The following is a 25,903-nucleotide window of genomic DNA, read 5'->3' on the forward strand; positions in this document are numbered from 1 at the left end:
TCTGTGGATAAGGAGTTTGGATTAGGGCCAGCAAGGGAGCACAGCACGGAGCAGCAGGGCAGCCATCAGCTGCCCAGGGTGCAGGCAGGGATGCTCTGGGGGAGACGCGCGGGGGTGGCCGGAGGGGCTGAGGGATGCTTTGCGGGAGGCATGCAGGGCTGGGGGAGAGACCCAGCCTCAAACATTGGTGGAACCGGGGCCCCAGGCCCTGAATTTGCTGGAGCATGGGAGCACCACAGGCCCTTATAACTCATTGCCCCTGTAGGGTGGTGCTGGTCAAAAGAAGAACTCCCACTTACAAACTGATGTACAGCCAAAGTGGTCAGATCTGGGATGTTTGGGGGCATTTTCAGGTCTCGGAAAGCTGCATATTGGCTTTCGTCAGATCTTCTCGACAGAGTTTAATTCCTGTGGAGAAGAGAGTGGCCAACTTGACTTTTATATGTGGTTTGGTATTCCATCACCAAAGACACTGATGCTGTCAATGCCATTTACTGCACTGCAAATCAGGAACTATCACACGATGTCTCTCAAAGATAGGAAGTGAACTGAGTGGAGACTAAAAATGTGCAGGTAAGTTAGATACTGACTTAGGTCAGTGGTTACCTATTTGGGAATCTTCTCAGATCTCTGTTCTATGCCTGGACACAAAACCAGAATGGGTAGCCAGTTTGTAAGCCTCTTAGATAGCTAAATAAGCCCTCTTGTTAGTGAAACTTATGTGTAACCCAGGGAAACACAATAGCGTTCATAAGGAGAGCAAAGAGAGAACATGGATGGAAGTGTTAACTATGATGACTCACCTGAAGAGAAACAAGGTGGGTGAGGTAATAACCTTTATTGGACAAACTTCTGTGGGATAGTCAATCTCCAAAGCAGGGGGAAAATTGCAGTGAACTGGTTGATTAATGCAGAATGGATTCTCATACCGAGAGCTCAGAGTCCAATAAATCATCTTGGGAGCTAAGTTGAGATGCCTCAAGTAACATGGCTGTTGCTGACATCTGAAGGCTTAGGCAGGTTTTGGCTTGCAATTGTCTGGATAGTACCAGTGCAGGGGCTCTGATAAATCTCCGTAGCAATGGAGATTCAGGTTCATCCAAAATGAGGAGAGCCTCAGAAGACAAAAATCTGGAAGGAGTCAGAGGGCTCTAGTAGTCTATAGTTGAAGCTTGGGTTGGTACTGGAGGTGGAACTGTCGACTGGCGAGATGGAGACTACCGTAGTACGAGGTGGATGCAGGGTCCTGTCTTACTTCAGAGCTAGGGTAAGAAACCTGTACTGAGGGATGCATGCTGTGAGTGATCAGGTGGTGCTGCTGTAATAGGTGTTCTGGAAAAGGGTTTACCAATACAAGGCTCCTTATACAGTACCAATGCTTCAGTACCAGACTCAGTCGGAGCCTCCACAGTATCCTTTAAGGGATGTGAGGTCTCCCGAAATTGGGTCTTATGGGGTGACCTACCCCTTTTCGTTTCTCTGGTAGGGGAGGAATGCCTTCTTCTCTTTAACGTCTTTGTCTCCATGGGTGCAGATAGTGTTGGACGGGTGACTGAAGCAGCCTGTGATGTTCAGGTCGATGTATCGGTGGAGGGACAGGATGGGAAGTGGACCCTTCCACAGCTAGAGCACATTCTATTCACAGGAGTTTTAGTCTAATGTCCCTATCTTCTCTGGACCTACCTTTAAACTCCAGATAGATCTTACACTTTGAGGGGATGTGGGAGTCTCCCAAACACCACAGGCATTTTGAATGTCTGTCACTGTGAGGAAAAGGTCAAGGAGTAGGGGGGGAAGCCCCACTCCAGGAGCACAAAAATCATGCTAAATGAAATATAGTGAAAATAAAATAAAGGTAAAGTACATAATTGAGAAACTAAAAACTTTCATGAGGTGAAAGAAAGGTGGGAAGCTGAATACAGCTAACTGAAGAAGACTCCGTCCCAAGCCACAGGTGGCTGAAAAGGAACTATGTGGCGGTAGCCTCATGCCTCCCTATATCCACTTATTTGGAGCATGAGGTGTTACTTCATGCAGGTGTGAGCCTGCAAGCACCACTTTGCAATCTGTGATCATTAGTGAATGGGCACACACACATCCCAGGTGGAGCACCCATAGGGGAATATATTCAGGGGAAAAAGATATTACCTCACCCACCTTGTCACTCCCGTACTCTGGGACCACATGGCTACAACAACACTGCAACCACCTGAAAAGACCCTGTTTCACTGCAGCTCTGGGAACAGTCAAATGCCAGCCCACTTTTTCCCCATTCTTTTCGGTCAAACCCAAGATGACAGAATGGAGAAGACATTTCTTATTTAGTGCACTCCCAAAAGCATTACCCTCAGTATGGCATTTAGATTCAGAGAGGTGAGGAGACAGGAGATTGGAGAATTCAGCTACTATGAGTGACAGGAAGTTACCCTCTGGTTCAGGGTCCCCCTTTTCAGAATTGAGGTTGTTCTACAGCTACACAGCCTCCTTCCAGGAGAGGATTCCCCAGAGATAGAACTGGCTGTCCACTTCCTGTCTGAGATTGCAGGGCCTGGGCCCAGAGGTTGCTTTTTGGTAAATCCACTTGTAGTGGGGCTCCAAAGTGTTAAAGAACATGGACTGGAAGACAGAATGAACAGTTCCAGTTGTGCCAGGAAAAGCAAACTCTACAGACTTCTCCCCATAAAGGAACATGAGAAAGAGAGTGGTTTCCAGGGCAAGGAAGGTCCAGCTCCATTCCCTTAGAGCAGGAATCAGAGATGTAGTGTTCCAGCAGGCCTTAGAGTCACAAATTCCTGCCTACAGGACCCCATCTTGCTCCAGCCAGGCGAAGTGCAAGGGCCTAAATTGCAACTATTATCAGTAGTGATATGTGGAATAAGCCTCTTCAGCAGAAGGCAAAGAAAACATATCACACTGAAGCTTGTCTTGCTGTGAAAGGGACAGGGGGTGGAAAGCAATGTTAGATGTGCATTGGAGAACTGTAACTTTGCAGAGATGTACAGCAACAGCAACTTCGTCCTGAGAAATGGAGCTCTGGTTCTGGCTTCCAGAGCAAACCCAAGATCTGAGATGTGAGAGGCAGGCAAAGGGAAGGAAATTCTCCCAGAGGCCTTCAAACACACCTACTAACATCTGGGACACAGAGCCTTCCTCAACTTTTTTTCTTCTCTCTTGAGGTTCTTACTTTCTTCTCACTTCTGCAGAGAAGGGCTGGAAGAGGCAGAGCTGGAAGACAACTCAGACATCTGTGCCATGCTTCCAGTAAGAAACGATAGGAGACATTAGAAATGGGTGGAATGGTGCTTTTATAACAGAACATGATACACTGGTCTTTTTCTCTCACAGATTCCTGCTGCGTGACTGAATCCTATTGTCCAACAAGGTGTTCACATGTAGGATACTGGAAAAAGTGATGCAACACAAACAGCCTTTTAAATCAATTATGAGTGCACCTCACCCTTTTCTTGTAGGTATCTTTACTGTATGTTGGCCATTGATTGCACCACATTCTTAAATCTCCAAAGATGTTTACAGATTTACTATCAGAGCGGTAGCCATGTTAGTCTGGATCTGTAAAAGCAGCAAAGAGTCCTGTGGCACCTTATAAACTAACAGACATTTTGGAGCATGAGCTTTCGTGGGTGAATACCCACTTCGTCGGATACAGATTTACTATGATTTTACACTGTCCAAAACTGACAAGGAACTACCAGTAAAATAACTGCCCAGTAGATGGAAATTTGCCTAAGGATAGAGTCAACCTTGCAGGACAGCAGGCTGTGTATGTCACCATGTTTACAGTACTGAAGGCCCATAGATCAATTTTAAATTATTTATTTACTTCATTAATTAAGCAGATAATATCTTGACGTCCACTGACTGGGTTCTCACTTGATGTATCGTATAAATGTCTTGATTTTTCCCCATAAACATATGGAGAAAATCTATTATATTCCATTTTGGTTGGAATCTTTCATAACCAGTGACTTTTCATTGGAATACTGATTTTGGTTTATTTAGTAACTTGTTTATCCTATAACTGCAGCATGAACTTAAAATGAGAATGATAAGATTATAATTACCAGAAATGTAACATCCACAAGAGTGGAATATTTTATGAGATGCTGAAATTATGAAGATAAGATTGTACCAAAATGCTGCTGTAGCTTGGTCTTACATAAATCAGGAAAAGAACATTTTTATTTGAGGATCAACTTAAAACTACATTGGAACTTATATAATAGGTGTCTAGTAAGTGTCATGTACTCCAAGCAGTCTACTACTCCAAAGATCTGTCACTTGCAACTGTAAAAATAAATTACATATGAGATGAGTGCAAGCTGAGTTAAGAAATACATATTACCAGATGAAGAGCAAATGCTTAGAGCTCTACATCCCCCCCAAAATACTAGGTAAAGCTATAGTCTTAGTGCAGTGCTGTTTCTACTGGGCATGGAACAGAGGGGCTTTTGGGAACAAAGGATAGCTATTTTTAATTTAACCCATTGATTTGCTTGTGCTCCCCTTCCCCTGCCACCAAATACTCTGACCATGGAAAATTTATTCATGAATTGTATAAACAATTACTCTCCAAACAAAGGATCTGGAATTTGGGTGCTTCTCCATCCACAGGGCAGATGCAGATTGAACAGTTAATCTAAACTGTGGTTGTAAATACGACTATTCTCAAACTCCCTTCCCTCTGAGGACTCATTTCCCCTACTTCAACGCTAGTCCTTTCAAGGGCTGAACTGATTTGTCTAATTTGTCTTTTCTATGTCTAATGTCTATATTTTCATGCTTTTGGGAAGAATTGTGGACAATATACTTTCTACCCACTATATAGGAACATTAACCAACAGAGCTCCTGCCTTTGACTCAGAGACAGCTAAGCATAGTAAAAGCAGCAAAGAATCCTGTGGCACCTTATAGAGTATACAGTCTATAAGGTGCCACAGGATTCTTTGCTGCTTTTACAGATCCAGACTAACACGGCTACCCCTCTGATACTAAGCACAGTGCACATCACACTGTGCAATAATTTTTGTTTCATAATTCCCTTCAAAACAGAGCATGAAGCCCTATTATTCTTTGTGATTAACTTGTTAAGACATTGAAGGGTCCCTGCTTTTCTGTTACGGAATCAACAGAAGTGTACTAGGTATAATCTAAGTAACCAACCAATGAAAAGGTGACTATTAGTAACTTGGCCAAATAGCTAGAACAGTAAGTGATATTACCACCCTAGAGGAATCTGGATTCACAAACTAATCCACTGGTTAAATAACTTTTTTAATTTACACTTGTGATTGCAACTGATGCTTACAATTCAAAAGAAAGACATTTCTACCAAACAATCCATTTTTCAGACATCAAGGTGATGTAACTTTATTCAACTTCCAGGAAAAGCCAAGTCCAAGTAGTACCATTGGTGAGCATACAGGCTCTTCTTAAACTTGGGAATACATGCCTCAACGCTAGCAACTGAATGGATCCAGCAAAATCTAACTCCCAAGCATCAAATAATTAAATGGGTTTGGACTCTACCTATTTTAAAGAAAAAGTTCTAGGAACTGACCAATAGCAGCATGCACTTGGATATGCAAGAGACCCAAATACAGAAGCAGCTAATCTGCATGAACTACTTGTTTGCCAGACCATCTGCTCTTGGCCAAGTCACAAAACATCAGCAACTGTAACAGAGATCACATGTTCCACCTTCTCAATCAAAGATGGATTTCTTCCAGGGAAAAGAATTACAAGGCTTCGCCAGTGGCAAGAATGAATTTAAGTTTAACACTGTTGGGCTTGACCATAATAAACTTGCATCATATTATTTTTACACTAAATTATAGGTCATAGTTAAAAAATATTCTGTGATGTATGGGTTCCCCCCCTGTTTTTTAACAAACCATAAATAACTTGCTCATATAGCTAAACTAACTTCCAAATCTTAAACTGGATTCCAATTGCTTTACTTACACTAGAAATAAACTATTGAGAGCTATGTAATTATCTGTAAGTGTTACTTAGAAGTATATTGACTGTGAAATTCTAGAGGCTATGTCTACATTAGACTTTTTCTTAAGATTTCCCATTGGTGGTGGAAGATAAAGGAAAACAGTCTAGTGTAGACAAGGCCTATGTTAAGAATGAAAACCCTTCCTTAACTTTCCCAGTGCTAGACATTGCAAGGAGCACATGGAAGAAGTCTGTTCAGAAAGATGTGCTTGACTTTAGAAGTCTCTAAAGTGCTAACACAAAAATACTGTACTTACCATGCATATTTCTACAATGTGGAAACAACCCTTTTGACGTTCTGTTTAGGCACATCTTATAGGCATTTTAAAGTCTATGCTTTAGATGGAAAGTGTGCCTTTATTAAGACTTGTTTACAGTAATGCCGCATCTCTGTAAACTATATTTATACAAAATGAAGAAGGAATACAATGGCATAAGACTTAAGCCTTCTGTAAATACAGACACCAAAAATATTTAATTTTTTAAATTCACCTTTAAAGCTTGATTACCTCTCCACAGGCAACAAAGCAAATCTTGACATTAGACTATTGCATGTTCCATTTTTGAAGCGCTTGCAACTGTACGCGCATCTGAACTTTAAAGTTAAATGATATACAGAGCAGTTTAAAGAGTGAACTAGTATCGTGGCATCTTGCGGCAGGCCCTTTACATTGTTATAACACTGAATCTCCATGCGCTACTCTTTGTGGCAGGTGATGTTATGTTCCATGCTGCTGGACTCCCTTCTCCTCCTCCAATAGGAGTCCAGCTATAATAATTAGTAATACAGGCAGAAAGGCCTGTTTGTTCATGCAGGACTAGTTTATTATGTAACAAACAGAGGAGTAAGGACAAGGAAATGGAGACCAAGTACATCTCTGCCCACCCGTTCTGTAAAGGGGTCTTCTAGTATAGCAATTCCTCCCATTTAAATGAAAGCCTTTGAAACGATATAGGCAACTTCTCCAAACACAGTTATTTTTAAAGTATGACATATAAATAAAGCTGTAATAAAAAAGAAAGGGACTGAATCCTGAAGAAAGCTTGAAGTAAAATCCTAGCTATATTAACTCACACTAGAAATATTCCTACTGGTTCTAAACTTGTTTTAGGTGTGATAGTAGTAACACCTAAAAATTAATGGCATGAAAAGTGTTACTAACTTCAGAATACTGTCTTATTTAGGAGAGCAACCTGTGAAACCATTAGTAAAATGGTTCCATGTATAATTAAACAAACATAGATATACACTGGATTTTTTTTTAAACAACTCATTAACAAGAACAGGCGATCCAGCGAGTCTATTCCATCCAGATCTCTATAGAACAAAACTCTAGCTAAGAATTTCTAGTAGGAAAGGGCTAAAATCCTTTCCGTAAGGTTTCCTGCAATTGATTATGATGCTCTCATTGGGCTACACTGGAAGTTTCTTTGCATGTTTCTTTTCCCCCTTGATACCCAGAATGCTCCTGGTTTCCATTTCCTGATGTGTGAGTGTCATGTCAGAGAGGATGGTGGGATATGGAGCCTTACTGTACTTCTCCTCCTTGCATCTCTGCAGGATCTCTAAGCTCCTCTGATGGACTGGGTGATGTAGAAAGCTAAAACTATCCACACTTTTCAAAACCGCACATGGCACTGCATCATCATGCCCTTGGGAAGCAAAATAAAAACAAAAAATGGAGAGAAGAGAAAGATTATATAAGCAGAAATCAGGAAAGAGTAAAGAACAATGCTGCCAACTGCTCATGTAATACAAGAATTGTTCAAAAGTCGCACTTTCTTTCTGTTTATAGACAATAACTAGGCTATTTGCAGCAGTTATGAAAATGCATAGCACTGACACAGGTTAACTTCAGTTCCCTCACGATAAAGTATCATGACACATCACACACAGTCATGGACATAATTATCTCAGTCCAGAGTTCAAGGACACTGCAAATGTACTGACCCACATCTCTGCAGGCATCCACTCACAATTACACATTTCCTTGCATTCTGACTGGGGGCGGGGGGGGTCTGATTTGCATGGTGACTATAGGGTTATTTCTTGTGAACTGAATAGTATATAAATTCCAGCACATTGATTGGCCAGAGCACAATCATCTGGATAATCACTGCAAGGTAACCTTTAAAAAGTAGTGATTATGCAAATCTCTGTTTTATTAGCTACAGTACGATAAATCCTTCTGCTTCAGTTCAACCGAGGTTAGCTACTGATTTCAGAACTCCTCACTCACATATTCACAAGCACAGTCACCTCAAATTCTGACCTGCTCCACATACTGTTACCCCTATTTTATCCAGATATTTGCTATTTAAATTGAAACAGGAGTTACTTTACATAGGGAAGAGGAGAAGGGGTATGCTTAGCCTTCCTTAGGGCTGAGAATGGGAAGATTTCAGACATACTGAGTTTAGCTGACAGACAATCTGGGAGTTCGTGTCAGAAGTTACGGTGGACATCTATGTGTGGGCATACAGGATAATTCTCTGATAATTTCATAATAAATGTAACCTGGAAAAAAGTTAAACAGGTATTACGTTGTAAACAGGAAGCTCCTTCCAGTTACCGTCTAAAAGGGAATTACTGTGGGACATGTCATGCTTCATTTGAGGAGTAATGAGGCACTGAAGTTACCTTATGTCAGCATGATATATTAAGCCTAGCATTCAAGGCTGATGCTTTACACTATCAGCAAAGAGTGATCTGAACACTTTAGAGGAACACTGTCAACTATTGTTTTTCTAATGTTAGTAACACCATTTTTGTACTGCCCATTTGGAAGCCTGAAGACCAATTTTTTTTTACCACCATTTTTGCCTTTTTCTATTCAGCAAACATTCATTTTCTTCTTTTTTGGTTTGTATTGTTGCTAATTCAACAAAAGTCAGCATGGCTTTCTTTTGCTTGCTTTACTGCCTGCAAACCAGCATCATCATTTATGTCAGCAGCAATGGGCACAGCACTGGGAATAGTGCTTGTTAGTTGAATGCTATTGCAGAGCCATCAGAGGAAGCATGAGAGCATAAAGTCAGACACATAAATCCTTTATCAGAGCTAGGATCTATGTTCACATCCAACTTGCTCAACACAGAGAAAACCAAAGAGGAAGCTATGGATGACTGGCTTCCATCACTGGATTTGTGTAAGTCATCTCAAAACAGAGACTTTTCTTTTTAAATTTGTCAGCAACAAAGCGTTCATTATTATGTTTTATGTGGAATAAATTAATCTAGAGCAGTAGTTCTCAACCTATTTACCATTGTGGGCCGCATTCAGTACTCCTTCTGTGTCACATGGGCCACAGCTGTGTGCTGATTGGGCCACAAGCAGCCCACGGGCCAAGGGTTGAGAATCACTGATCTAGAGGATATTTGTCATCAGATTACAAAAAAATCAGACAACTTTGCTTCATAAAAACTTGACAATGTGCCTTTAATCAAGTTCATTTCGATTCAAGAAAATCAAACCCAAATGTGAGCTTTTCTTTTAGAATTTAACTTCAGTTTCTTGTTATCCCACAGAGAAAGCTCAATTATTAAACAAGCAATTCAAAGAGCTACCCCCCTCAACTATCGATATTTTACCCAGTCTGATCTAAGTTTTCAGATTAAAAAGAGTTGGCAGCACTGTAAGAAACACCTATTGGGCCAGAAGAGAAACATATCCAACAAAATTCAGACAGTTATATTGCTCTGCTTCTACATATCTCACAGTTATAAACACATCATCACTAAAAGCTATACTACAAGAATATAAAAAGTGCAGTAAGAAAAGCTCCAAAAGGTAGCAGTGAAGAGTAGATTCATTTATCCAATACTAGTCTATTGAAAGCAGAGCACAGAAATGTTTACACTGCTTCAGGACACCACTGGCACAAAGAAAGGAAGATACAGAATGAAGGAAAGGAAAAAAAACAAACTGGGTTTTGGAAAGTCTACTGCACATAGGATTGAGATTTTTGTATGGCTAGCATAACTCAAATAGGCCTTCAGAAAGGGAAAAGGGAAGCATATAGACTTTTGGCCTAAAAACACCGAAAAAAAAATAAGCTCCAACGAAAATACGCAGTTTTTTCAGACATCCTTTAAAACTGCTTTGCAACTGTACCTTCTGATCAATCACAGCAGGGTCAGAGAGGGCTATCAGGCAGTTTATAAGGCCTTGTCTACACCAAAGGGAAAAGTCAATCTAAGCTACACAATTTGAGTTACATGAATAGTGTATCTCAAATCGACTTAGTTTAGATCTGCTTACTACAGGGTCCACACTACATGACGTTGACTCCCCTTACTCTTCTTCATCAGTTGGAGTACAGGAATCAGCGGGAGAAAGATTAGCAGTCGACTTAGCAGACTCGCTAAATCGACTGCTGATGCATCGATCACCACAGCGTCGATCCTCCATAAGTGTAGACAAGCCCTAAGACACCTAGCCTTTCTTAATGTTTAAAACTGAGCAGTATGTGTGCTAGTGTGGGGGTGTTATTAGGTATTAATGTATGGGGGGGGGCAGGGGCATAAGTAAATCTTTATTGCATGATGAGTTCCAACTACAGCTGCACCAGATGCATTCAGCTCATGCTAATTAAAACCTAGAAAGGTTTGGATAAAAAAAGCCCCAAAACATATGCAATCCTTAGAAATATGTGCTATTTTATAGGACGACTATCAAGATAGGTAAACTTTAGGGCCTAAAATTTGAGTAGCTCCCCGAACAATTCCCAGAGAATAGTTGCTATAGGTACATCTCTACCCCGATATAATACAACCTGATATAACTCGAATTCGGATATAACACAGTAAAGCAGTGTTCCGTGGGGGGTGGGTGGGAGGGGGTGTGTGTGTGCACACACTCCAGCAGATCAAAGCGAGTTTGATATAGGGCAGTTTCACCTATAACACGGTAAGATTTTTTGGCTCACAAGGACAGCGTTATATTGGGGTAGAGGTGTATGTTCATTAGATTATCAGATTGTGATAATTGTGTATTATGTCACATAGCAGTCGATAGGCACCAGCATCCGCTAATCAAGTATGCTTCAGAACAAAGTTCTCAGTCTTCTGGGGGCTAATGTACAAAACTAAGATATCAAATATATAAGCCAGTACCCCATGCCGGACATTCAGTTATACCTGTTCTAACACACAATGCCATTTGGGATACTTTTTTGAGACACCGACTGGGTTATGGAGAAGTTCAAGCCAAACTGTAGCTAGAGTTTGGATAATTGAATGGGAGGTAGGCACAGTGGATCATCATTAAGGAAGAAAGGGAAATCTAGAGTGCTAGTTACAAAAGCTGTCAATATCCGTTCCATCATATAAATCAGTCCCTAGGGACCACACTAGTGTGTTCTCAAAGTGGCAGCCACAAAGCTTATCTAGTCTATCATTCTAAGGATGTTAAGTGGCCACCATAACAGACACGTGCCACTGACATGCTCTATACTGGAATAATTTTTAAAAGTTAATTTTAAAAAAAGAGAAAAACAGAACTTTGTTTTTAGAAAAGTAAACTTCTATGCATAAAAGTATTCTTGGCAAAGGGAGATTTACTTCACATATGGAGGGAAAGACATTAATTAGCTCTTAGTGTTAGCAATTGTAACAATGGGCTCAACGATACTAGGCAACCACTCCCTCCCCAGGAAAGAACACTAACACTAGAGTTTAACCGAAGGGTCTAGCATCATTTCATATTAGGACACTGCCTATGGGCCCCAGCTGAGATCAGGGTCCCATAACATGCTGTACCTATTCGCAATATATTTTTCTATTAGCAATAGTTACATACCTAAATAATGACAGGTTTCAGAGAAGCAGCTGTGTTAGTCTGTATCCACAAAAAGAACAGGAGTACTTGTGGCACCTTAAAGACTAACAAATTTATTTGAGCATAAGCTTTCGTGGGCTACAGCCCACTTCTTCGGATGCATGGAATGAAACATATATTGAGGAGATATATATCCACATATAGAGAGCACGAAAAGGTTAGAGTTGTCTTACCAACTCTGAGAGGCCAATTAAGTAAGGAAAAAAAATTCTGAAGTGATAATCAAGATAGCCCAGTACAGACAGTTTGATAAGAAGTGTGATGTAATGGCTCAGCCATTCCCAGTCCCTATTCAAGCTAAGTGACTGTATTTGTTGTGCATATCAATTCCAGCTCAGCAGTTTCTCGTTGGAGTCTGTTTTTGGAAGCTTTTTCTGTTGCAAACATTGCCAACCCGCAGGTCGTGTATTGAGATACCAGACAGGTGAAAATGTTCTCCTCTGTTTTTGAGTGTTTTGTGTCCATTAATTCTTTTGCATAGAGACTGTCCAGTTTGGGCAATGTACATGGCAGAGGGCCATTGCTGGCACATATCACATTGGCAGATGTGCAGGTGAATGAGCTCCTGATGGTATGGCTGATGTGATTAGGTCCTATGAAGATGTCACTTGAATAGATATGTGAACAGAGTTGGCATCGGGCTTTGTTGAAAGGGTGAACCCAGGAACCTCACACTTCTTATCAAACTGTCTGTACTGGGCTATCTTGATTATCACTTCAAAAGTTTTTTTCTTTACTTAATTGGCCTCTCAGAGTTGGTAAGACAACTCCCACCTTTTCATGCTCTCTGCATGTGTATATATATCTCCTCAATATATATTCCATTCCATGCAGCTGAAGAAATGGGGTGCAGCCCATGAAAGCTTATGCTCATATAAATTTGTTAGTCTCTAAGGTGCCACAAGTACTCCTGTTCTTTATACCTAAATAATGTAACTCTAAAAAAATTGATAAAAATGTAAAATGCACTAGCCCACATTATCATTTATTCTTCATACTAACCATCTACGCAATATAAACTGAATGACTGATGCTGCTTCTGCTGCCATGTGAAAGTTCTTTGCTACCCTATGTAATAAGTGATAGCAATGCTAATGTATACTGGATAACATATTGACTACATATGTATGATAAGATAACGGATTGTGACATTTCCTCCACACAGATGCTTTAAACTGCATTTTACTGTTAATAGTGGAAATCTGGCTTTAGGTGACCTCTTTCTTTAGTTCTGCTTTCTTAAATTTGGCATGTTTGTCATCATTATTTCTCAAACTACTTCAGTCATTATTTGATAACATTTTTAAAATGTGTCCCTTGGAAAAATTAAGATGCAAACAATTTTGGGCACTCAAGGAGTTTAAGGCTCACTCTGTCTTCTTGATATCAGTGGAATTATTTTATCTGAAGAATAAATGTTACAAGGTACAAAACAAAATGGAGTGAGACATTTTTGAGTGGTCATGCAAAGGGCACAAGACAGAGTCGACTATAGGACTGTATCCTGAAAGAGGTTAAGAAGCTGTTTCAACTGAAACAAAATACTAATTAGTCTGGACATAAGAAAAAAAAAATCTCAGAATTGTCTGAAAACCTCACAGATTTTCTTTGATATGTCTAATTTTAGTCAGTTGCTGATCCAATCTAAAAAGTGAGAAATCAGAAAGCTAACTGCTAGGGACACTAACATGGCAGATGTGACTACAGAAGATAGAGGGTGAAGCAGGGCTTGAAATTAGCAGGGCAAGGTTAGCAATAGCTCCTGCTGCCAGAGAGTTTGCATTTTTATTATTTTTTTTCCTTGGAGAGCACTCTATAGCCCAGCCAGCTATCCAGCTGGGATTCGTGAATCAGCAAGATTTAAAAAAGAAACAACAAATCACACCTCACAACATACAAGGGAAAGGCAGGAACATCTCTTCAAAGAACTAGATTTCTAGGGATTTTTTCCCCCCTCCCCTAGGCATAAGGTCTCAAGAAAACTGCAGCTCTCATGCAATGCATGATGAGAGCTTTACAAGTAAAACTTCTCTCCCCTCTACCTCCCAGCATTACAATGGTCATCAAGGAACTTTCACAATCTCAACCTTGTACTGTTACATAAGAAAAGTCTCAGGTTCATTTGTCAGAAGTGTCTTTCCAATTATTCTGTCTAGGGCTGGCTTTTCCTCACTCTTCTGAACAGCTGAAGGCTGGTTGTGCTTCTTGTTATTCTTGGGATTTGATCCAAGGGTCTGATGTTATTCTCACTGAGCAGAGAAACTTATTCTAAACGGGTGGATTCTCATAATTATATGATTTTTCCTTGATTCGTTCACTCTATTAAAGCAAATCTACTAACATTTCAAGCTCGAAATCATCAGAATTATTTCAATGCTTAATTTTAACTTTGTACTGATATTTCCCTGCTGATGTTCTAGCTTTGTTGTGAATTTCAAGCCCTCTTGTGCCCAGAAATTAATAGCAATAGCTTGTACCTGTCATTCAGGAATAGCTTTATGCAGAGAAATGTTCTACAAGCACAGCCAAGTATTGCCTGCCACAGCATGATGATGCACCATTACTTTCATTTAATTTACTGCCCTCCCTGTTCTGCATGAGGGAGGGTAGGTCATTCTAGCTGACCGCACAGCTATGAATTTGTGCTAGACAGGAGAACAATCTCTCTTTCGGCTTAAAGGGTGAACACTCTGAAAAATTACAGAGCAGAATTCTATTTTCTGTGTTTTCAGACTTTATGTTAACAGTGAAAGAAATATGAGTTAAAGAATCAAAGTATTCCCTTTTTTGCTTCATAATTTTAAGCTTCCATTCAATCATGCACATTTCCATAAAAATGAATCCTACAGAAAAGGTAAAACAACATCAGAATGAAAATCCTTCATCATAAATTGCTAAGGGTCCATTGCATTTGTTATTCAACATGTAAAGTACCACACTTTTCTTTAGTCGGAAATCTAGCCATTCAATTCACCAGTTTTTGGACACATTATGAAGAAGAGGAGCATATGTGTAAATTAGATACAATAACATTTTAATCATACTGAACTCAGATGTCAGGGACATACTGTGTATGTATTTATTATATATAGTTAAGATTCATAGATGTACAGAGGTGGGACCCAATATCTGTTACTCACCAGTTTTCTTCTCAGTGTATCGTTTTCCAGCCTCCCTAAAACCAACCATAGCCCTGAAAAAAGCTCTGAGGACTGCCCAGCGGAATACAGCCACTGGATCAATCCCTATCATCCCACAGATAAAGGCGTTCTTGCTGCTTCTTAGGAGAGCTACAATGTCTGGCCGCACATGATCTGTGTTTTTCTCCCGGAAATCCTAGCGAGAAAGAAAAAAGGGCTTGACTATTCTTGTAAATACCAACTTTTATTTATACTGTCCTCACTGTTCTTCTGCATGTGACAGCTTTCAAAAGCAAGACAATTTAATGAAAATTCTCAGTCCAACACACTTCTAATAAAACAGACATTTTAAAAGCAGGTGCTTGACTCCACAAACTTAATACTCTCTAATGTGATTTTTTGGTACATTGTTAAACACTATAGCACCTACGTAGTCTCCCACACGAGCTGGACCAGGTGTCAAACAGCAGTCAGAAGGATCTGGACCAATACTTTTAGTGACATGAATGTCAATGGGGTCAAGTTTAAAATAATTAGCATAAGTTTTTTAAACATGCCTCAGTGAGCTGGATTCCTAACTCCCTTAGACACCTGTGAAAATTCCAGTTGTAGTTATTTAATAGTAAAATGACTAAAGGCAAAGAAAATGCATTTGGTCTTGTATTGCTAGTATATCAGCCATATACTGTCTGTAATCTGGAGAAACCATGACCCCCAAACTCTGGTGATACCATGCAAATCCAAGTTAATTCTACACATAGGCACTCAGTTTGCATGGAGTTTATGTCAGTTAACTAAGTTTACAAGGCATTGCTCCAGCAGAATAATTATTTTAACTTGACAGCTATCAATTTAGAGCTTTAGACAAGGAACTTGGAGAGAAAGTTGCAACAAGAAACATATTGCAAGTTGTATCTTTTGGTGTTTCAAAGGCTGTCTGTGGGTATGTCTGCAGTATACAATAAGCGCGGGTCTGTGGGATCTGGGCTTGTGGACTCAGTGGTAAGGTTAGGCCAGAATGCCCTAGCCTAGGGGACTGTCTGCGATTCCATGGTAAGGCTGTTACAGTGTCTGAGGAGTTCATGCTTGTTACTTGGTCGGTGAAATCTAATTATAGAACACACAACCAATCTGGGGTCTTTGCCTTATTTCCTGACAGTCTGCCTTGAAGCTGGCATTCATGCCTGACATTCCCTACTTGAGCCTACCTCCTTCACACCAACACCGAGTTCAGCAGCGTGCTGTGGTTTTACATTCAGACCACTGCTGCCATACAAAAAATCTTATCTGAACTCTAGCAGACAATAAAACAGAGTTAATCTTCACTCATCCACGCTGCAGTCTTGGGTAACGGGTACCCAGTCACAGCTAGAATGCATTTTAACTGACAAATGCTAGTGAACAGCTGTTGTGACTGACCTTCACTCCGTATTTCACTTTTCCAGCATAGTGATTTATGATAAAAGCCGGCTCCATCACGGCTGGAAATTCAATGTAAGAATTCCCCTCATGCTGACGCTTAAACTTGTCCAGTAGTGTTTGGTTTGTGGCTTGTGGAAAACTGGATAAAAAGGGGAAAAAATTAAGGTAATTGTGAAGTCAAAGAAAAAAAGAACACACCCTTGTTGACAGACCATAAACTGTAATAGGGAACATTCTGCTTTTCTCGTTTCTGTGCTTATAGATATTATTCCCACTACTGAGCTGCATTTGGCAATATATGTATGCTAACATACACTTGTATATAAATACACACTATATACATTTGATGAAGCTTCCAACTACAGATATCTAGTACAGCTAACTGGGTCTAGAATGAATCAATTGCAAAAGTGTAGTCATACACTATTAGTAGCATGATTATTTAGATACCTACAGTTATCTAGAGGTCAGATATATTTGTCTTCAGCCTTGTGACTCAAAATGCACAGGATACAAATATATCGCATATTCACCCATCTAGAAATGGGCTATTTTAATTGCCTACATAACCAGTATTTAAAGCTTTTTTACAGGTCTCAGTAAGAGGGCATTTTAAAAAAGTTCACAGAGGTGTGTAAACAAAATTACATGGCCCAATTTCACCCCACACCAGTTCTACATCAATATTATTGATTTCAGTGAAGTTACTCCTGATGTACACTAGTATAAATGGACAGAAGAATCAAGCCCATGGTTTTTTCACAGCAAAATGTCAATTCACTGCCCCTTAAACTTTGTGTATTAATTGCTTGCAACTGAAAGGGCCTTTGTCCATATTTTAAAGCTTTATCAGAAACTGAATTAAAATTCTCTCTCTCAAAAAAATAAAACTCAAATTAATCTGTGGTTAAAAAAAATACTGCCCTGGACTGCTCTCCTCCATATCTCTGTATGGGGGAACCCTCAGCAGGCAGATCTTTCACTTCTTACATGGAGGGAATCATTTATCTTTGCAGTACTGTCTCCCCAACTTTTTGGGGCCTCTGGCGGTGCTCTGTGGGTCTGGGGTTCCATTCTGAGAGAGGCTGCGGAGACTCGGCAGGCTGGGAAACTCTTCATCCCCTCCTGAGGCTCTGGAGAAAGTCCTTGGAAAAGTTAATACAAGCCTACTGCTGCATTCACTTTTACTGCAGGACTCCCTAGGGTCACTGGGAAAAAAAGGTTGGGGGAGGTCCCTGGAAGCACAGATGCAATGGAGCTGCACTGCCCTGGTACTGGGGAGCCCACTCTAGGTTGCTAGAGAGCCACCAGGTTTGAGAGCAGGCTTGTGGTTTATTCCAGAGAAGGGAATAAACTCTCCCCACCTGCCACCAACAGAATTATTACGGAGGAATTTTGCCAGAGGATCCTACTGGAGACTTCTTGCCCATGAGCCTAGAAAATTAAATTCAGAGGATTTAGGCCAAAATTACGACAAGTTTGAGAGCTTGTCTACCTGGGAAGCTGAGCCAAAGTAACTAATGGCTCGTCTACACTGAAAAGTTACATCGGAATAGCTATGTCTCTCAAGAGTATGGACACCTCTGAAAGATGTCACTAAGCCAACCTAACTACCAGCATAGACAGCGCTAAATCAATAGAAGAATTCTTCTAGATATTGTCTCTTGGGGAGGCAGTTTAACGACAGTGATGGGAGAACCCCTTCTGTCGCTGTAGCGGGTGTCTATACTGAAACTCCGCAGGTGTGCCACTGTAGCAGTTTAAGTATAGACCAAGCCAAAGGGTATGCATTTATTGAGCATTAATTAAAACACATGACATCCCTGTGTGGATGCTCTCATTCAAAAGTAAGGAGCCTTAGTTTGCTATAGACTAAGGCCAGATCTGCTCTAAAAAGTTAAGCTGACCCAGCTATCATCGCTCAGGGGTGTGAAAAATCCACAGTCCCATGCAACGCAGTTAAGGCAACCTAACACCCACGTAGACAGCACTAGGTCGATGAGTAATTTGTCTGTTGACCTAGCTATTGCCTCTTGGGGAGATGGATTAACCTCAGTGATGGGAGAATGCTGCAGCTGTGCTGCTGTAGCAGTTTAAATGTAGACATACACTAATTCACTTTAGAAGCAAACTAAGGCCACTTTACTTCTGAATGAGTACATCCACACAGGCAGTTAATGTACTTTAACTAATATTCCATAAATTCACACCTTTAGTTAATTCATCTTAATTTTTCTACATGTCACTGTGTAGACATGCCCTGAGACACAGACCTGGGAGAAAGAACAGAACCGAAGTAAAGGTAACCTTAGCTGTTCTTCCCTATGATGGGGAGCCTCTTGATATAAGTAACATTTTTAGTTCATAGTTTAAATTATTTTCAAAAACATTCTGCACTGTTTGCATTACCCTGTTAGATGCAAGCACTTAGATTAAAAAAACAATTAGGAGGCACTGAAATCATAAATAAGGAGAAAAAGTGATTAGTGTGTTAGGTATCTTTTTGGCAAACACTACCAAGAAAGAGAAGACTTCAGCATAAATAATTGTGTGACTGCACTCTAAGCAAACACTGAAGAAAAGAATTTCCAACATTTCCCTTTAACAATACTAGATGAGGTAAGAAGGATCTCTCTCTCTCTCTCTCTCTCTCTCTCTCTCATTTAACTTTCCTCCATGGCAACCTGAGAAAAAGCTCTGTGTAGCTCAAAAGCTCGTAGCTTCCACCAACAATAACCTTGCAGATTGTTTTCTTCTTTTGCCTGGTGCACACAAAATTTGGGTAGGACAATGCAAGCCTTTGGAGTTTGGTGAACACATGACAGCAGTCATTGTGACTTTCAGAAATGGTTCATACTCACTTGCTTTCTTCATCCAGCAGGTGGAGCAGTCCTGTTGGTTTCTTGCTGATAAGATTTATACAGCCAGAGTTATCTATATAGTCTATGTTGTGCCAGCTGATGCCTTCTGCTCTATACTCCTCCTGGGGAAAAAATAAAAGTCAGTAAGAACAGATCAATTGATTAAAATAACGTTGGGTTCTGAGCTTACAAAACTCGGAAGTTCTCCTTTTCAAAAGAACAGAGAAAAGTTAGTTTAGATGGTAATGAAGCAAAAGGATGTCCCCCAAAATGCAGATGTGGAGGAAGTTAAGGACCCTGAACATGCCATGTCTTTCACAGTTGATCCATGGGAGAACTTGTAGGTAATGCCAAAGGATGCATTTCAAAGCCAAGGGCAAAAGCTGAAAAGAGAAGCACAAATGGTTTTGTTGGAAATTAATATAAAAATGTATAACACAATGGTGCTAGTTCTTGGGATGATGCCCTGCCATTATTTTTTGGTTTGCAGAAGAAAATATGAGAATAAAACAGTTGCTTAATTTAAACGTCAGAGAAAACCAGAGCATCTTACATATTCAGCCACATCGACCCTTAAAATTATTTTGACGGAACCAAGACGCTTTTAGAAAAAGTGACAAATGGAATCTTTCTGAGAGAAACAATTCTTCTCCTTATTTTCTCTCCTCGACACAGTGTGTTTACTGTATACAACATAGTACCTAGCATGCATAAAAATATGTAAAATACAACACACCCATCACTATTCCATGTTTTCTCAGTTCTGCCTGGCTATCCCAAAATTATGTGATAAGTTTGCAATGCTGCCATGAAAATCATGCAACAGTTTACTGTCCACACTTTGACCCACCATGCAATCCTAAAACAAAAGTCACACAACACACATCTAGTAGGAGATATGGATTAGATGTGAGTTGCTTTTATCTAAAGTTTATTTATTTGTAAAGGAAAACAATAAAAACCTTACTGTTTCATTGGGCCCCAGCAGCTAGGAAATATTGTCCTTAGGACTGAAAGGTAACACAAATAAGAAATAACATCCAACACCTTTGATTTAATTTGAGGCATTATAGCACAATCTTGGTAGCCAATCTGTGCCTTGGACAATATTTTACTGCTTTCTTTTGATAACTAGTCACTATTTGTAATTTTATTTATGTCTTTATATACCTGATTTATTCCAGCTGAGGATCTGCCCCTAACTTCACTTTGGGAATAAAGACTCTCTCTTTTATAGGCCAGATCCTCAGCTGATGGACATGAACGAAGATCTGTCCCTCCATCTTTTGAAAATAAGATGTCTTCTCTTAAATTAAAATATAGAAAGGCTTAAAACCATTTAGAGACACTAGTTGTATAAATAATTATAATGCACTTGTAAATAAATGTAGTCCGTTCATAAAGAGTAATCTCCAGAAAACGTTTATGCATAAACACTTTTGAGTTTTCTCTCCATAGTAGACACATTTTTTAAAATATACGGTGTTGTGTATATAGCAGCATTTATTTAAACAGTAGAATGGAACCCAGCCAAGTTTCTACTATATTTTTGTAAAGCAGTGTGACTTTTGTTGATTGGGTTAGATTAGGGGTGGGCAAACTTTTTGGCCCGAGGGCCACATCTAGGTATAGAAATTGTATGATGGGCCATGAATGCTCATGAAATTGGGAGCTGGAGTGCAGGAGGGGGTGAGGCCTCTGGCTCAGGGTGCAGGCTGTGAGATGGGGCCAGAAATTAGGAGTTCAGAGTGCAGGAGGGGGCTCCTGCCTGGGGCAGAGGGTTGGAGTGCAGATGGGAGGGGTGGTGAGGGCTGGGGGTGCAGGCTCTGGGGTGCAGGAAGGTGGCACCAAGGGGTTCGGAAAGCGGAAGGGGGATCAGGGCAGGTGGTCGGGGTGCTATAAAGGGTAAGAAGTGCAGGCCAATGGGAACTGCAGGGATGGCACTTGGGGAGTGAGCAGTGTGCGGAGCCCCCTAGCTGCCCCTATGTATAGGAGGGGGAACACGCTGCTGCTTCCACGAGCCATGCGGAGCCACAGCACACGTGGAGTGGGGCAAGCCCTGGATCCCACTCTCTGGCAGGAGTTGAGGGCCGGATTTAAATGTTTGAAGGGCTGGATGCAGCTCCCAGGCTGTAGTTTGCCCACCTCTGAGTTAGATGAAGAAAGAATTATTACAAAGCTCCCTAAGAAGCACCAAATACGCATTTTACAAGTGTCCAATCCACTCTTACTATTCTTTTTTTATTACTGTGTTTTTCATATTGTTAGCAACGTTTTTAACTTACGTATACAAGCTAAATGTGTTCTTTAAGCGTTTTCTTAAGCATGATTTGTATATATTTAAAAAAATGAATAACTTTAGTTTTTCCCCACTAACTGGCCCCCTCTAAGCAGACGAACGACACTTCACAATATTAATCTACCTGAAAGTCAATGTCCAGCCATTTCATTTCTGTTCAGCAAACAAGGCACATGAACATTTTTACTGGAAGCCACTCTGCCAAGTCCAAAGCCTGTGGTATGACTCTGCCAAAGAGTAATACCCCATGAATGTATTTGAGATCAGGAAACTTAACCTCTGGTCCTGTTTCTTAAGAACACACTACTCTTAAAAATAATATCTATGGTCTGCCAATAGTTCTTGATACAGAATTGAGAGAAGTGATTACTTTTGTGAGAGAGTCTGTGTGAGACTCAACGAGCGTGAGGTGTGCGAGAGATTTTGTCAAGTGCTTTGAGACATTTCACAATGTTTTTTTTAAAATGACATCACAAGAGCATTCAGGTGCAAGGTTGTTTTGTTTTCAATAGAAGCTCATAAGATTAAGTCTCTTTATATATTATTCTGGTTTAAAAATGGAGGTTCCCTGAGCAAATAGCGAGAACTGGCAGAGTTCCCCATAGCTGTCAATCACTGGGCAACTCAGCTCTCACATGCAGAGATATCTTGTTTCCTATTAACAATGCTGTATCAAGAGCTGGGTGGGAACTGGATTTTCCATTTTGTGGGAAATTCCATGACAATTTTTTTTTCCAGTCTAGAATGGAACGAAAAAAACAATTCTTTTCTTGGAATTTTGAAATGTAAGAAAGAAAGATTTCAATGTTCCATTTTGTTTGACATTTAATTTTTTAATGTGTTTTATAATATGAAATAAAAGAAATTTTGTAACAAAAAAGAAATTTCAAAAGTAAAATCAAACCGTTTTATTCCAAAAATCTCTTCTAAATGCAAATTCACTGAAATCAACACTTAAGCCACTTATGTTTTGCTTTTGATGAATCAGCATTTTCCAACAGAAGTTCTATCAGAATATTCCCACCCAACTCTATCTGTGCATTGTTGATACAATAACAACTGCAATGTAAATAAACCAGATCACCTGAGCAATGGGAATAAAGTCTGAAGGATAACATTTAATGTTCAAAACACATAATAAAGAAAAAAATCCCTGAAAATGTTGCATTAGAATGGAAGAATTTTAGTGTTTGAAGATTTCTATACAATGAGCAATGGAACCACATTATAGCAGAGAAATCAGAAATCAAATACAAATTGCTGCTAAACGATAGACAAATCTTTCGGTTTTTACATTTGCACTAGTAAGTCAGTGAATTCTGCAGGACAGAAAAGGCAGAAAACCTCCTGCCAACCTTGAGGGGGGACACATTTCTTCAGTAAGTACAGGTTCTTCTTGTATGTCTGTGCATGAAACATTAGCAAGAATGGGCATCATCAGCTGCCTGCTTCTGACAGCAACTTAATCAGATGCAGCACATACGGTTTTCCCTCAGACAATTTAATTCATTCAGAGATATTTCGCTCTACTATATTCAGATCTCAAATATTAGTAACTACTGGTGCAGTGGCATTTAATTATAAAAGAAGAGGCTTTTCAGCGATGATGGCATGAGTGGTGCATGTTACATAACGATGAAAAAGATCCCAGTGAAAATGACTGCATGCCTAGCCATGTGTTTAATCCTAACTCCCAACTACTTTGCAAACATTAATTAATTAGTGCTCACAATGTCTGTGCAAGTTGAATAAGTATACTCTTTATTTTACAAGAAGGGAAACTGAAGCAGAAAGACTGATTTACCCAAATTCAAAGTCATTTTAAGAATCAAGATTAGAAGTCAGGTGGTTTCTGGTTTCCAATTCTATGTTCAGGGGACAATGCTCCCATCTCCTTCCTTGCCCCTCCGTTAGCTATTAACTATAAAAAAGTGTTTTTCTTGGTTGAACCCGAAAGGATATAAAGTACATAATCAAGTTCAGAAACCTCTGTTAAGCCAGGCCATGAATCCAGATCTAACAAGATTATATCACAAGTGTGTGTGTTAAAGAGTCACAGGTGTGGTCTACTACTAAAACATAGGTCAACCAAGCTACATTGCTCAGAGTGTGCCCTGAGAGACGTAGTTAAGACAACCCATGCCCCAGTATAGCCACCACTAGGGCTTTGTCTACACTAGCAGGTGAAAGAGAAAACTTTTGTCATTCAGAGGTGTTAAACACTGCTCCCCTCACCTCGAAAGACAAAAGTTATGTCGAAGACAAGAGCTGCTGTGAACAGTGCTTTGTTGGCAAGACCGCTCTCTCCGGACAACAAATAGCAGCTACGCTGTGTGCCTTTTAGCGGCACAGCTGTGTTGCTAAATGCTACATAGCGTAGACGTAGCCTAGGTAAATGGAAAAATTCTTCTGTCAGCCTAGCTACTGCCTTTCAAGGGGGTGAATTTACTACAGTGATGAGAAAACCTCTTCTGTCTAGGCTACAGCAGCAGAGCTGTGATTGTGCTGCTATACCACTTGTAGGGTACACACAGACAAAATGAATTCAAGTACAATGTTTAGGGCAGATCCCTTTCAAATAAAAATGAAGTTACCTCCATATAGGTTACAACATACAGACCCTGAGTACTACTTTCTTATTGATTGTTAGGAAACACAGGACTTTTAAACACAACTACTTAGAAAAACATAAGGCCACAAGTCAAATAAGAGATCAGAGATCCTCTTCACCTACCACGCTGGCCATTTCTACAGGAGGAGGAGGAGGAGGCCTGGTGAGGGGAACAGAAAGAGTTGCCATTTATGACTTCACTTTCAAAAATGCAGCCCTGGCTCCTAAAGGGTTTGGAATTGTTGCCAAGTCTCTTTGGAAGGCAGCCAAGATAGCAGAACAGCAGCTCTGAAATGTGTTTTTCATGTTCATCTGGAATAACCTTCCTTACTGCAGAAGTGAAGTTACTCTCTGAGGCTTAATAACATGGAAAGCATTCATTACATTTCCACCTTCTCTTTAAATGTTTCTAGCTGTACACAGAGAAGGGGAGAAAAAATATAGAGAAAGGAGAATTTTTCTTGATCTTTGTAATATTGAATGAAGCAGCTAAGAAAACTCAGATGAGCTCACAGGTTTATAAACAGTTCCATGGTCAGCTGACTATTCCCATTAATCCCCTTAATGGTTTTTTACCCACTTCATCTATTTGTTATTGTGACTCTTTTTAACAGCTTCTGCATGGCCCTGAGCAAAATTTGTAATACAGATATTTAAATTTGCACAGGTCTGAAACTTGGTATATCATTTGTCAGCCCATACATAGATGTTGTCTAGAAAAGAGCTGTTCAGATTTTCATTGTGATATAGGAAAGTAAATTCCTATAGTTTAAATTCTTCAGAAACTGAGGGTATGTCTACACTATGAGTGCTACAGTAGCACAGCTGAAGCTACACTGTTCTAGCATAGAGACTTACTATAGCAAAAGAGTTTTTCCAGCCCTGTAGTAAATCTATCCCCTTGAGAGGCAGTAGCTAGGCCAACACATGAATTCTAGCTGTGTTTGCAGTAGGGGTTAAGTCTATGTAATTATGTCACACAGGGTGTGAAGTTTTTCACAGCCCTAAGCGAGGCAGCTAGGATGACCTAAATTTAAGCGTAGACCAGGTTAGAATGTTTATTCAGCGGTTTCAGACTAACTAAAATAAACAGCTTAGTTTTTCAAGCTTGAACCTTTAACACCTGCATTGACACCTTAAGTCCTGATTATCCACAGAACAGGTAAGACTAATGCAAACTTCCTCATGCTCTTCATTTCCAATATGCTTCACCTGCTGACCCAGAGGGACCACCAAGATGAGTGGGGAGTTTACTTACTCATTTATGAGGATTTTTCAGAGCACTCTTCACAGTAATACCTGCAGTGGACGTGGAAGGATGAGGTTTGTGGTTAAAATACTAAACTGAGACTCCGCTTATCTTGGTTCAAGTCTCAGTTCTGCCACAGTCTCCCTGTGTAACCATGGTCAAATCATTTAATCTACATGGTCCTCAGTTTCCCATCTATAGAATTGTGGATGATTATTCTTCCCTTCCCTACCATTTGTTATTTATATAAGTAGTTCTTTGTTGTTTACTATGTGTATGCAGTATTTTCAACCGCAAGAGATCAAAAATCATCAGTCAGACTCCCCATATCATGAGACTGGCCCCAAATAGCATGAAATTTAACTCCCTCCATCAAATTATTATTTTCTCTCTTCTGACTTTTCCACTCCCCTTTATTCCTCTGCTAGTGAACCTGAAAAGTCAGCCTCTGCTACATAAAA

General features: G+C 40.1%; 1 protein-coding gene across 5 annotated transcripts in view; it reads right to left on the bottom strand.

The window, feature by feature from the left end:
- The window catches only part of MYO9A (myosin IXA), a 451,053-nt gene that overhangs the window by 78,811 nt on the left and 346,339 nt on the right, over positions 1-25,903 (bottom strand). For 4 of the 5 annotated variants that reach the window (XM_032791129.2, XM_032791131.2, XM_032791128.2 and 1 more), the window contains 4 exons: positions 19,284-19,405; positions 16,420-16,561; positions 15,001-15,196; positions 7,555-7,674 (listed from right to left, as the gene is read on the bottom strand). In XM_032791129.2, coding sequence (XP_032647020.1) covers positions 7,555-7,674; positions 15,001-15,196; positions 16,420-16,561; positions 19,284-19,405 — 580 coding nt within the window. The remainder of the gene's footprint in view (positions 1-7,554; positions 7,675-15,000; positions 15,197-16,419; positions 16,562-19,283; positions 19,406-25,903) is intronic. The other variant, XM_032791130.2, reaches the window with a different exon arrangement.

The sequence above is a fragment of the Chelonoidis abingdonii genome, chromosome 9 (assembly GCF_003597395.2).
Source record: "Chelonoidis abingdonii isolate Lonesome George chromosome 9, CheloAbing_2.0, whole genome shotgun sequence".
Taxonomy (NCBI): domain Eukaryota; kingdom Metazoa; phylum Chordata; order Testudines; family Testudinidae; genus Chelonoidis; species Chelonoidis abingdonii.